Source organism: Setaria viridis, chromosome 7 (assembly GCF_005286985.2).
Source record: "Setaria viridis chromosome 7, Setaria_viridis_v4.0, whole genome shotgun sequence".
In the NCBI taxonomy this organism is placed as follows: domain Eukaryota; kingdom Viridiplantae; phylum Streptophyta; class Magnoliopsida; order Poales; family Poaceae; genus Setaria; species Setaria viridis.
Window position 1 is genome coordinate 10,686,438 of NC_048269.2, and position 12,144 is coordinate 10,698,581.

A 12,144-nucleotide genomic window follows, 5' to 3' on the forward strand; every position below is an offset into this window, starting at 1 on the left:
CCCCTAAGACGGGTACTATTCATTGATAGGATAGCTTCTGTTACATTTGCTCGAATCATTATTGTCTTCGTACATTGCTTCACCTTGCCTAGTGTTTGATCGAGACCCAACACGGGTAAATCTCATGAATCAGCTACAGCTACTTCTACTTCCACGTTCTGCTACAAGTTTCAGAGCTAGTCCTTACACGTTCGTAGCTCACTCAGAAGCAGTTATTAAGATTATCAATTATACATCAAGTTTCACGTGATCTGTTCTGTTAAGATTTTAAGGAACCCACATGCTCTCAACCTGAAATTGGACAGGAGCCCACACGATCGGCCGATCCCGGTGCGTGCTGTTCAGCAATCGCCTGTCAAACTTCTCGGCGACGAATTCAGTCGATCCGATGCTGGATGCCAGCCTCGCCGACAGCCTTCAGAGCCTCTGTGCAGGCGGCGACGGCAACCAGACCACCGCTCTCTACGTCAGCTCCGCCGACGTGTTCGACAACTACTACTACCAGAACCTCCTAGCCAATAAGGGCCTGTTGTCCTCCGACCAGGGCCTCTTTTCAAGCCCGGAAGGCACTGCCAACACAAAGGATCTCGTGCGGACCTACAGCCACGACGAGGTTCAATTCTTCTGCAATTTCGGCTGGTCCATGATCAAGATGGGGAACATCCCTCTCACGGGCTCGGAAGGGGAAATCCGCAAGAACTGCAGGGTTGTCAACTCATGAGGAGTGAGTGATGCATGCGTCTGTGGGATCTATTTCTTGCACTTGTTTGTGAGAAGGCACCAAAGTGTAGGATTATGCGTGTAACATTAAGCGGTTGCATGGTTTTATGAAAGATGGAAGAATAATAACACTTACAGATTAGCCCGACATGTCAAACTCAGTTGCTTTATCGAAGGAAAAAATGAAAAATTCAAGAGCTTTTTTACGGTACACAATACTAGATTATACTAGTGTTTGAAAAGGACTAGTATAAAGACATCTGACGGTTAAGATTATTTATTATTGGTGGAAAAAACACGCCTTTAGTCCCGGTTGGATAAAGTCATAGATCCCGAAAATCCAACCGGGACTAAATTTTTAAGACAAAAGGTTTAGTCCCGATTTATTTTACCAACCGGGACTTAAAAAGGTTAAAAAGAAATAAAAAAAATGGACCACCCGCCGGCCGGCGGCCCGTGCCCGCCCGGCCCCCGCACGCGCTTGCCCCGGCCGCCCTTGCCTGCCCGCCACCATGCCTGCCCTGGCTGCCCGCCTCCCAAGCCCGCCCCGGCCGCTCGGCGCCAGCCCGCTGCCCGCCGCCACCGCCTATCCGCCCGCCTGTGCCGGAACCGCCCACCTGCCCGTCTGGAAGAGGAGGAGGAGGATGGAGAGGTGCGCGCCCACCCGCTGCCCACCGCTGCCACCCAACCATGCCAGAGCCGCCTGCTCGCCCACCTGGAAGAGGAGGAGGAGGAGGGAGAGGAGCCGACCACCCACGCCGGTCGCCCGCAGTGCCCGCTTGGAAAATAAAGGGAGAGGAGGAGGAGGGAGAGGAGGAGGAGGAGGAAGAAAGGTAGAGGAGGAGCTGCTTGTGTGCACGAGAGATAAGAAAGAGAGAGGAGGAGGAAATAAAGTGGAGAAGATAAGAAAGAGAGTGGAGGAGCTGCGTGCGTGCCTGCGTGCCCCGGTTGGTGTTTTGTCCCGGCTCGAAATTCTAACCGGGATAAAAGCCCCCCCTTTTGTCCAAGTTGGAATTACCAACCGGGACAAGGGGGTGTGGGATATCGGTGCGATATTTTGTAGCCGTTACAACCGGGACTAAAAGGGGTGGGGGGCTTTAGTCCTAGTTGGTCTTTGCAACCGAAACTAAAGCTCCTCCCGTCGATGGCCTTCGATATCTCATTTTTGACCCGGGACTAAAGCACCTAGATGGACGGTCACTACTGAAACCTTCACCTGTGGTAGGGGTAGTATACATGAGTAGTATATGTAGTGTAAGGGTATCATGCTAAAAAGTACAAATGGCGGCACTATAATTTTAGTTTTTATACTAGCGTAAAGTTTAAAAGACCACTTCATTTGAAATATCATTTTTTACCATGTAATAATTACTAAAATATTCATAATAATGAACAATTTGATCTTATATATATTATATACTACTAAGTGGTAGTATTGTGTACCGTAAATGAAGTACACATGTATGAGTAGATATTGAAAAAACTAAATGTAATATGTGCTAATTAAAAAATAATCAGAACCTAAGTTTTTTGTCCCACTAGATCTTGGAAAAAAACTATCATGCTTGTGTAAATATAGAAAAAAACCAAATCTTCTTCTCTCTCCCCCCTGGATCTAGGAAATTCATCATTCATGAATGAGGCTAAAACATCAAAGTTGCATCTGAATGATTAGATAATCTTGTTCTCCTACCTAAATAACCTAACTTCATCCAAAAGTTTGAAGTAAATTGAGCTCCAAATGGCTAATCCACACCTTGGAGATCTAGATCTACCTAGAGGTAAAGCAACTCTATTTGAGCTTTAAACCTATGCAATAAGCTTAAAAAAACATTGGGTTAGCATCAATTTACCTCCTACAACCTCCAACTCCAATGAAATCAAGTTGAAAAAACTCCCCCCCCACATTTTCTTTTTTTAGATTTTTGGACAGCACCTCTTGCAATCGAACGGTGTTATCGGCAGGAGGAAGAAGGTGGATGGGTGCTTTTGTCAGCCATTTCTAGGGGTGGCCCGCCCTGCAAATGTGTCTCCAGGAGCGGGCTGAAATCTACAGTCCCGCTCTTGTTTGTAGGAACGGGCCGCATTTTGAGCCAGCCCTAGAAAAAAATGGGGGGCGCCTATAAATCATTTTTATAGTGATTGTAGTGCAGGGTCGTTGTCACATCTTTCAATTTTGCACAGACATGAATTTTTAGTTTATTAGGAGTATCTAAGGGTAGCTTGGTGGGTCTCTTAAATTACGCATTTGAGGAAAAAGAGAGCCCCTTCTTTACTAGATTTGCACAAAGCTCCACGTGTACTGGCGAATCTCTTGACCACATATTGATTTGCTTCAAATTGAGCTACTACATTTGACATCTAAATTCTTTGTCATGTATGATCGCATAAAAACGCAAAATAGGACATATGAACATGCTCTAATATAAATAAATTTTCAGTTAACTGAACGTTGTTTTCGTCTTGCCTGAGTTCATCAAGTACCTTCCTTTTTGGTCATGTGTTTAGTTTTGTATGTCACGATCTTCTAAGTTCCTTCTGGAAGTCCGCAGGCAGGTAGCTGCCGGGAGGGAAATAAAAGCTTGATTGCAAATGAAACAAAACTAGAAAAGGTGTTCCTTTACTTGAAACAAAAAGTACAGGCCATAGCTTGAAATGCATCCGATTCCTGAGTACTGCCTAGTGCGGTAGTGCCTACTAATCATTTTTGTACCTGTGTTCAATATAATCAACCTATCTACATATCCGTGCCTATAGCTAACAGCATATATGTGTTGCATGTGCTGAATTCAAAGCAAGAAGGACCTCGATCGAGCTATAGGGTGTGTTTGGTTACATGCACCACATGATGCATGCATGGATGATCCTGGATGGAGTGGTTCGACCAATTTGCTTGTACCATATGATTCACTCTAATTAGTAGAATAATGTATTAAGTGGGATGGTCTCATCCTAGATGAGCTGGTACAATTCACTCAACCAAACAAAAGGATCATTATTATTTTGAATCATTCCATACATGAATCAAATGATACAACCAACCAAACACACCCATAATTTTACATGCAGATTGGACAGCTGTGGGCACCATATAGGCAAATTAAAGGAATTTAATTTAACACGATGTTCAGCACATCCAGAGACACAACGAAAGTAGCCGTTAGATTCTATTAGGTTGCTATACAACCACTGCACCCATGAATGCATTCGATATATACCTGCCCCCACAGAAGAAAATGTAGAGAGATTCAGTATACATTCAATTCCAAGAGAACAGCATGTTAGTTTGGGAAGCATATAGATAACTGAAACTTCTCAAACGAATTAGAAGACAACTGAAAATTTTGTATCTAATGCTTGAACTAGTATCTGGGTAATGTATGTAATACCTAAATGAAGAATTATGCATGCATGTTTGTGTTTCACGTTCTACTTAGAAAAAACAGAAGAGCTGTATGAAATATGGCTAAAATAACCAAATTGTTAGTGGATTGTGTGCATCGATCCATGCCGTCTGATAGGCAATTATTAGTCATTTTGATTACACACTTAAGTGCACATTGCAAGAACAATGTGAAAATAAGGCTTAATGGCATATGTATAGCCTTGGATATATACGTTGGTTTTCAATTACAGATCTCTGTGTGATCCAGTTTTCGGCAATAAAGAATATAATATTGTTAATGACTGTTTCCTGAAATGACTTTGTGCATGTTCTTTGTTATTAAACATTTGTAGCAGTAGCCATCCATTCCCGAGGTTCCTTCTTCTTACTTACATTTCTGACATCTGAATGATCAAAGTTCTTACCTTAAACCATTACACCTATATAGATTATAGAAAAGTTTGTTGCAAAACTAATTTACGAGAAATCCACTAATTTGTTTATGTATATATTGTTTGCCCTAGATAAAAAGTTAAATGCAAGCATTCTAGGATGATAGGTACAGAAAATTTAATATGGCTGTGAGTTGTGGTGGTAGGGTATAAAAAGATATGGATCAGGTCTACTGCAAAGGGTATATGTATAGAGAACAAAAACCATAGACTTCCAGGTGCAGGCCACAACCATGGGATTGTTGCGAATTAATCCTGACATAGAATTTGAGTAGACTTGGAAGCAAACAAGGAGTCACATGACTGATGGCAAACCGAGGAGCCATGGCTATTTACTTGATGTGAACATATCCAATATAATGTGAACGTGTCTTAGCAATTTGAAACAGGTTAGGGGTTGCCCATATATATATAACACTTTTTGAAATAAACAGAGAAGAATGTGCTAGTTGTGTTGAGTCTTGTTGAGTCTTTAGATTTTCGCATACTTATGTGCATTCGATCCTTGGGCAAAGCCAACAAGTTATATCAAGAGCGTGGTGTATGTCATTGTGGGAGGCGACCTCACCAGCAACAAGGACGGTGGCTCAACATCTCGAGCACTAGAGGGTAGTGGTCTGCCCCTCCACTATCCCATGCTATCGAGGACCAACTATACAATCTGGGCTATGAAAATGAAGGTATTCATGCGTGCTCAAGGAGGTTGGGATGCAATTGAGCCCTCTGATCCAGTGGAGTTGGTGAGTGAAAGGAAGGACAAGTTTGCATCGGCAGCCATCTATCAAGCAGTACCAAAAGCAACCCTATTGTTATTGGCTGAAAAGGATACAGCCAAAGAAGCTTGGAAGATTCTCAAGATGATGAACCAAGGTGTTGATCATGTAAAGGATGTCGAGGTGCAAACTCTTAAGTCCGGAGCATTAGACGATTCGCATGAAGGAAGCAGAATCTGTTGATGATTTTGCTCTCGGGTTGACGACTATCTTCAATAAGATTCAAGCACTTGGTGAGAAAGTATAAGAGATTTATGCAGTTAAGAAATTACTTCGTGCTGTCTCCTGTAAGTTTCTTGAAATCGCTTCTAGCATTGAACAATTTGCCGATATGAAGACCATGATGGTAGAAGATCTTATTGGGCCGCTGAAGACACATGAGGAACACACCAAAGGATACGCTGATGATGGAGAGGAGCATCTACTTCTCATACGTGCTCTGTGCCAGCACAGGAGGCAACAAAAGGCAAATGCAATAGGCAATTTGACAAGACAAGGGTGCGGTGTTACAATTGCCAAGATTTTGGGCATTATACTTGGGAGTGCAGCAAGTCAAAAGTTGAAGGAGCATAGGCACATTTGATTCAAGCTGATGATGATGACAAGCCAACATTGCTTTGATGAAGAACCATATCCTATTATATATTATAATTTATGTATGCGCAATTAAGTTACTAGTGGTGTGTGTTTCTCTCATGAAGTTGTGTCCATGAGAGGGTGAGCTCTTGTGCCAGTTGTGTCCCACAAGAAAATATGTGTCCATGGTAGATCTGTGTCCAAGACATGGAAGAGATGTGATCACCGTCCCGAGTTGAGACACCATGGAAATATGAGCAGAGGATGTTGATGAGATGAGCCTCCATCCTATGTGTGTGAAGATGTTGAAGAGATGAGTTCTTTATCATACTTGTGAGCTGAGCAAATCATAGTTGAGACCGATTGCTTTAACAAGCTTGAGATGCATCAAGATTATTAGGGGGGAGAATGTTGCAAATTAATCCTGATGCAGAATTTTATATTAGTAGACTTGGAAGCAAACAAGCAGTCACATGACTGATTACTTCATGTGAACATGTCTTAGATAATGTGAACGTATCTTAGCAATGTGAAACAGGCTAGGGGCTGCCCATATATATATGTGTATATATGTGTGTATATATATATGTATATATATTTATATATATGTATGTATGTATGTGTGTGTGTGTGTATATCTCCATGTAACCCTCTTTGAAATCAACAGAGGAAGAGGTGCTAGTTGTGTTCCAAAAAAATTCTCTTGTGTTCATGTTGAGTTTTTAGATTTTCCCATACTCATGTGCATTTGATCCTTAGGCAAAGCCAACAGGGATGAATATGAAAATGGAGTAGAAGATCACGAGTGGTAGCAGTTATTTATGTGGAAATAAAACTGTAACTAAATTCTATTGTTATTTTGACAAATGTGGGCCTGGCTCCACCTGATTAGGACATAGCATAATAAAATTTTTCTATCTACTTTTTCATTCTTTGTGGGGAATATTGAATCTTATAAAACTAATTTGATTACACTCTCTATGCTAGGAACTATCCAAGTAGCAATTATTTTCCTGATGAATAAATTTCCATGTTTTCTGCAGCCAATTCAAACTTCTCCCCATGTCAGATGCAGCTCCTTGTTTTGCTATATCATATTTTTAGATAATTTAGAAAGAGTTGCAGCCTTTGTGCAATTAATCCATATGGCCTCAAAGCATATTACAGTGTGATTATGGTGATGATAAATAAAAAATAAATTACCTATACTCCCTCCGTCCCTAAAGAAATCACTCAGCACTAGTACATAAACATTATTACCAATTCCTGTTCTTAACCCCATCACCGCTGGTTTTGGCAACTGCTAAATTACAAGCAGTGTTATCACTGCTGGTTAAAAATAGGGCATCACTAACGGTTTGTGGTTAGAATCGGCAGTGATAACAACAGGAAACAAATCAAAATATGTGTTTTTAGGCATCCAAACCCTCAACCTCAAGACTCACAATATATAGCTTTCTTACATGCCCACCTACAAAGCATGTTGTGATTATATAAGGGGCGTTGCTTTTTAACTTAACATATACAAATCTTGTATTGTATATTTGGCACTGTAAACTATCTCAAATAAAAAAATTATCAACTATAAAGTGGTAGATATTGTGGAGTGCTACAACTTTGATATTGAGCTTGTTTCCATCTGAGGTTGCTTGATAATTTAATAACTTTATTGAATATTTGAGCACCTAAACAGTCTCAAATGAAAATATTATCAACTGGTTTAGATCTCGTTGAGCACTATAATTTAGATATAAAAGTTTGTCTCTTCGTTCGGTTTCATGCGAAAAATGGCTATACCGGTTGTAAAAATCCACCTATCATCGCCAATTTTATTATCATGCATGTTATTATTAGAGTAAATTGTAGCTACCATACAACAACTTGTGAGGTGGGTGTAGATTAGTCCAACAACTTATAAGATGCTCAATCTAGTACAGTAACTTTTATGATAAGTTATTGTACTAGATCGAGCATGTTACAAGTTGTTGGACTAATTTGCACCCACCTGACAAGTTATGTACTAGTTTGTGCAGTTTACAAGCTGTTGGACTAATATGCACCGACGTAATAAGTTGTTGTACGGTGAGTGCAATTTTCTCTTATTATCACAAATCGTAGTGATATATCATCATTGCTGGTTACAAAGCAACCAGCAGTACGGATAGGGTGGTAATGATAGGTATTTTTGTAGTGGTGTAGAAAAACTCTGATAAAATAGAAAAAGTGAAAAATGACTTTGTTTGTCCCTAATTATTAGCCATATTTGATGCTAATTTTCTGCCACATCCATGCACATACTAAATGGATTAACAATGACAAGAAATATGAAACAAATTTTGAACCACAAAATGACTTTATTTTAGGATGGGTGGAGGATTCTTCTTCTAATTTGGTATGCTAGATAGGCATCAGTTCGGTAGTATTGTAGGAAACATATGCTCTTTATTTTCTTAAATGTTATTACTATGATAAATTTCAGATGTGATATATTGCAACTTATTTTCATGTTACCTATTTTCATTTCCGTGTGCTCTATGTTTCCTGAGTGTTTAAGTTTACACACAGAAAACATTTTATACACCGACTGTTTCCTTGTTAACACTCGGAAAACATTAACATTCCCGACTTGGCACTGCCGAGTGCGATTCACCGAGTGTATACCCTCGGGAAAGTTTGCCCCGAGTGTTTTCTTGATGCTCCCTGAGTGTTTTTGACACTTGGTAGCTTCGCACATTCTGGTAGTGAACACTGTCGGGTATGCATCCTAGGCCCACAAGTAGGCCCTGTACGGCCCACTAAGGGGCGTACTCGGATATAATCAAGACTAGGGGGCTACGCGGCAAGAAGCGTATCCCGCTCGAACTAGTTAGGTGTGCATATGGAAACTACTCGGTCTACACCGAGTAGAACTCTATAACCGTACCCGATTAGGATTCAAACCTGTAACCCTGCCCTCCCAAGTATATAAGGGCGGGCAGGGACCCCGTCAAAGACAACTCCTTCAACTCATCCAAGTTCAATACAACAAACTCACAGGACGTAGGGTATTACACGATCTAGCGGCCCGAACCTGTCTAAATCATGTTCCTTGCGTCACCATTGACTCCTTGATTCTCGACAGCCCTTACCGCACAAAAGACCACCTAGGGTACCCCCTAGGCGGGTTGCCGGTCTAAAACACCGACAGCTGGCACGCCAGGTTGGGGGAGTCGTCGAGTTTCTCTACGCGAGTTCGATGGCACCTGTTGTTATCAAGCCTGCTTTCACCTTTGAGACATGCGCAACTTTCATTTTCGGATCCTAGCTCTGCATCGCCGATGGCGCTGGATCGTTTCAGCGCCAAATCATCAACATCCAGGGGAAGAAACCTCTCAACGAAAGCTTTTCTCAGCCGAAAACAGAGGATTCGGTCAGAAAAAACCATAACTTCAAAATCAACAACACCGAGTTCGACTACGCTGCAGACTCGACCCCAGTTTGGACTAGTCGATCCCAGTCACTTCACAAATCGACTTCGACTCCAAAACGGTTCCCATACGGACTCCGCAATACAGCTGAAGTCTACCAAGGTTTCCTCACTCGAACTCAACTCGAATACAGGGAAAACAAGGACTCCGACTCTGACTCGGACTACATCCTAGAGATCCTGCTATCAGGACCAGCCCAAGGTCTAGTAATAAGTTCAACACCGCAAGGCAGATTCATTCACTGGCCAGGAATGAGACCATCTCTCCTCGCCCGCGACTACGAGTCACGCCTCGTTGCTCATATAGACAACCTTCCGTACCAGGAAGGCGTCCCACTCACTACAAGCCACGAGGAAAGTTCCACATAAATCGCAACATCAAACTCTGGAAGCTACTACCCAGACAGAGAAGTCTTTGTCATTACTCAAAATAACAACGTAGGTACTAGCCAACAGAGAACCCCTCGACGGATAACACAACTCGACAGCGTCTCAGAGGACGAGTCATCAGCTAACACCCCACAAGATGAAACTTCCGATCAAAGAAACCAAAGAAGGATGTGAAATATTACTCGAGCTGAACGCTGACAAATGCTAGCTACAAACATTCCCATCACAAACCTTGAAAGAGCATTTGACGTAGTACAAGCTCAAGAGCACAACACTCCACTCACAGAAATTGCCTCAATCAACCTTATATCAACTCTCATACCTCAAGATAGAGATAATGAAATGACAGCTCAACTTGCGCAGCGAGGCAACGGACTAATTGCACAACTCGCAGAACAAGCTTACAAGCTACTCGATAAGGAATCACCAATCCCATCTGTTCCTCGCAATTTGGCTCATCGAGAGGGGCAGTAGGGTGCTGCAATCAACAATGGCTTCCACGAAGCACAAAGGAGTAACAACGAAGTAGTCTACCAACCAAGGCAACATAGCCAAGGACTGAGCAAACACGAAGCTCCAATACGACAAAAAGATGTTGGGGAGGTCAGCTGCACCAATTCTGCAAAAAAGTCCTCGCCATATCAAGAAAAACCATGAAGTATCAAATTTCAGCGATCTACGGGAAATAATCAATAGTCGCCGCGAATGAGAAGTCGACAACTACAATCACTTTCCCACCTTCACAACTCGGGTAATGAGGACAAGACTACCCGAAAAATTCAAGCCAACAGGAATCACAAAATATGATGGCAAAGAAGACCCAATTCAATGGCTCCGATGTTACTCATTGGCAGTCCAGGCAGCCGGAGGCAATAATGACACCAAAGTCATCCATTTTCCCATATGCATGGAACCCGCGCCTCTAACATGGCTTGAGTCACTCAAGCCTAGAACAATTGACTCTTGGGAAGACTTGACAAAAGCTTTCACCAACAACTATGCTGGCTCCATGACTAGACCAGGCAACAAGATCGACCTAAGTCAAGTAAAACAGAAAAAAGGTGAAACACTACACGACTACTTATGACGATTCTTCGAAAAGAAGGCCACTATAGTCGATATTTCAGAAACAGACGTCATCGAGTGCTTCCAAAATGGCCTCTATGATCGACGAACATACCAAGACTTCAGCAGATGACGACCACTCACTGTCAAGGATCTCAAAGTCATGGTGCAACAATGGGAAGATGAAGAAGACAAAGAGCGAGAATGGTTCGGCTCTCATTACAACCGCGGGCGTGACAATAACAACCATGACCAGGATAGGAACCGACACAGTGATACTCGAAACAACTTTTCGAGTAACTAAAATCGCAAACGGAAACCTGACAACACCATTGCTTCCATGACTAACTCAGGGAAGAAGGGATCCCGCAAAAATGATGACGGACAAAGCTGTTGAAGGTATGCCCTAGAGGCAATCATAGAGATGATGATATTCCATTTGTATCCATGATTTGTATGTTGTGTTCATTGAATATCCATTGAAGGCTACTTGAATTGATTTGCAATTATGTGAATTGTATGTGAAACTCTTTACTTGTATGGTTATTCTAAAGTTGTCCCTAGTCGGAGTTCATGTGAGGACATACATGAATATTAGACTAGCACATGTATTAGTTGATGACTATGTTTCACAAGTCATGGACATGGAGATGTTGAACTAATAATGTGGACACATGTGGAGACATGTGCTAGGACTGACCCAACACGAGAAGTAGTTCTCTCTTTAAACAACATATACGCTTTGTCCTTAGACCTGAGATTGTCGCATGTATTCTAGATGTGGATCGACCTACTTAGGGGCTATCAAACGCTACGCCGTAACAGGGTAGTTATAAAGGTAGTTTTCGGGTTTGTCAAGAAGCATGCTATGAGACATGGTCAATAAGGATGGGATTTGCCCCTCTATGATTGAAAGTGATATCTTTGGGCCCCTCGAGTGATCGGATCCGAAAATGCATGGCCATGCTACGTACGGTTAAGAGTTAACCTACAAAGGGATTCCGAATCACAGGATCGAGAAAGAGCGGTCGGCTTGAAGCTAGACCAAATATCGTGAGGCAAAGGGAATAGCATGTATATTATGTTGTGATGGTTCGTCTGATATGATCTTCGTGTGCGTATAGGAGTTGGCACGTCTTGCTAGAGGCCGCTACCGACTATTGGGCCGAGTAGGAGTACTTGGGCCATGTCTATACGTATCCGAACCCATAGGGTCACACACTTAAGGGGCTGGAAGCCCAATTCGGATCTGATCCGAGTTGGATTAGGTTTAGAAGTACTAATGGGCCTCGGATCCAGAGGCCCGTCAGGAACCTC

At 42.2% G+C, this 12,144-nt stretch overlaps 1 protein-coding gene across 1 annotated transcript; it reads left to right on the top strand.

The window, feature by feature from the left end:
- The first annotated feature begins 388 nt into the window (after nt 1-388).
- LOC140223422 (peroxidase 49-like) lies at nt 389-721 on the top strand. Its single transcript, XM_072295260.1, has one exon. It carries the CDS (start codon nt 389-391, stop codon nt 719-721), a length of 333 nt encoding a protein of 110 aa, XP_072151361.1.
- Nucleotides 722-12,144: the final 11,423 nt, after the last annotated feature.

Coding starts and splice junctions, on each gene's coding strand:
- LOC140223422 (XM_072295260.1), top strand. CDS start 389: ATGCTGGATGCCAGCCTCGCCGACAGCCTTCAGAGCCTCTGTGCAGGC.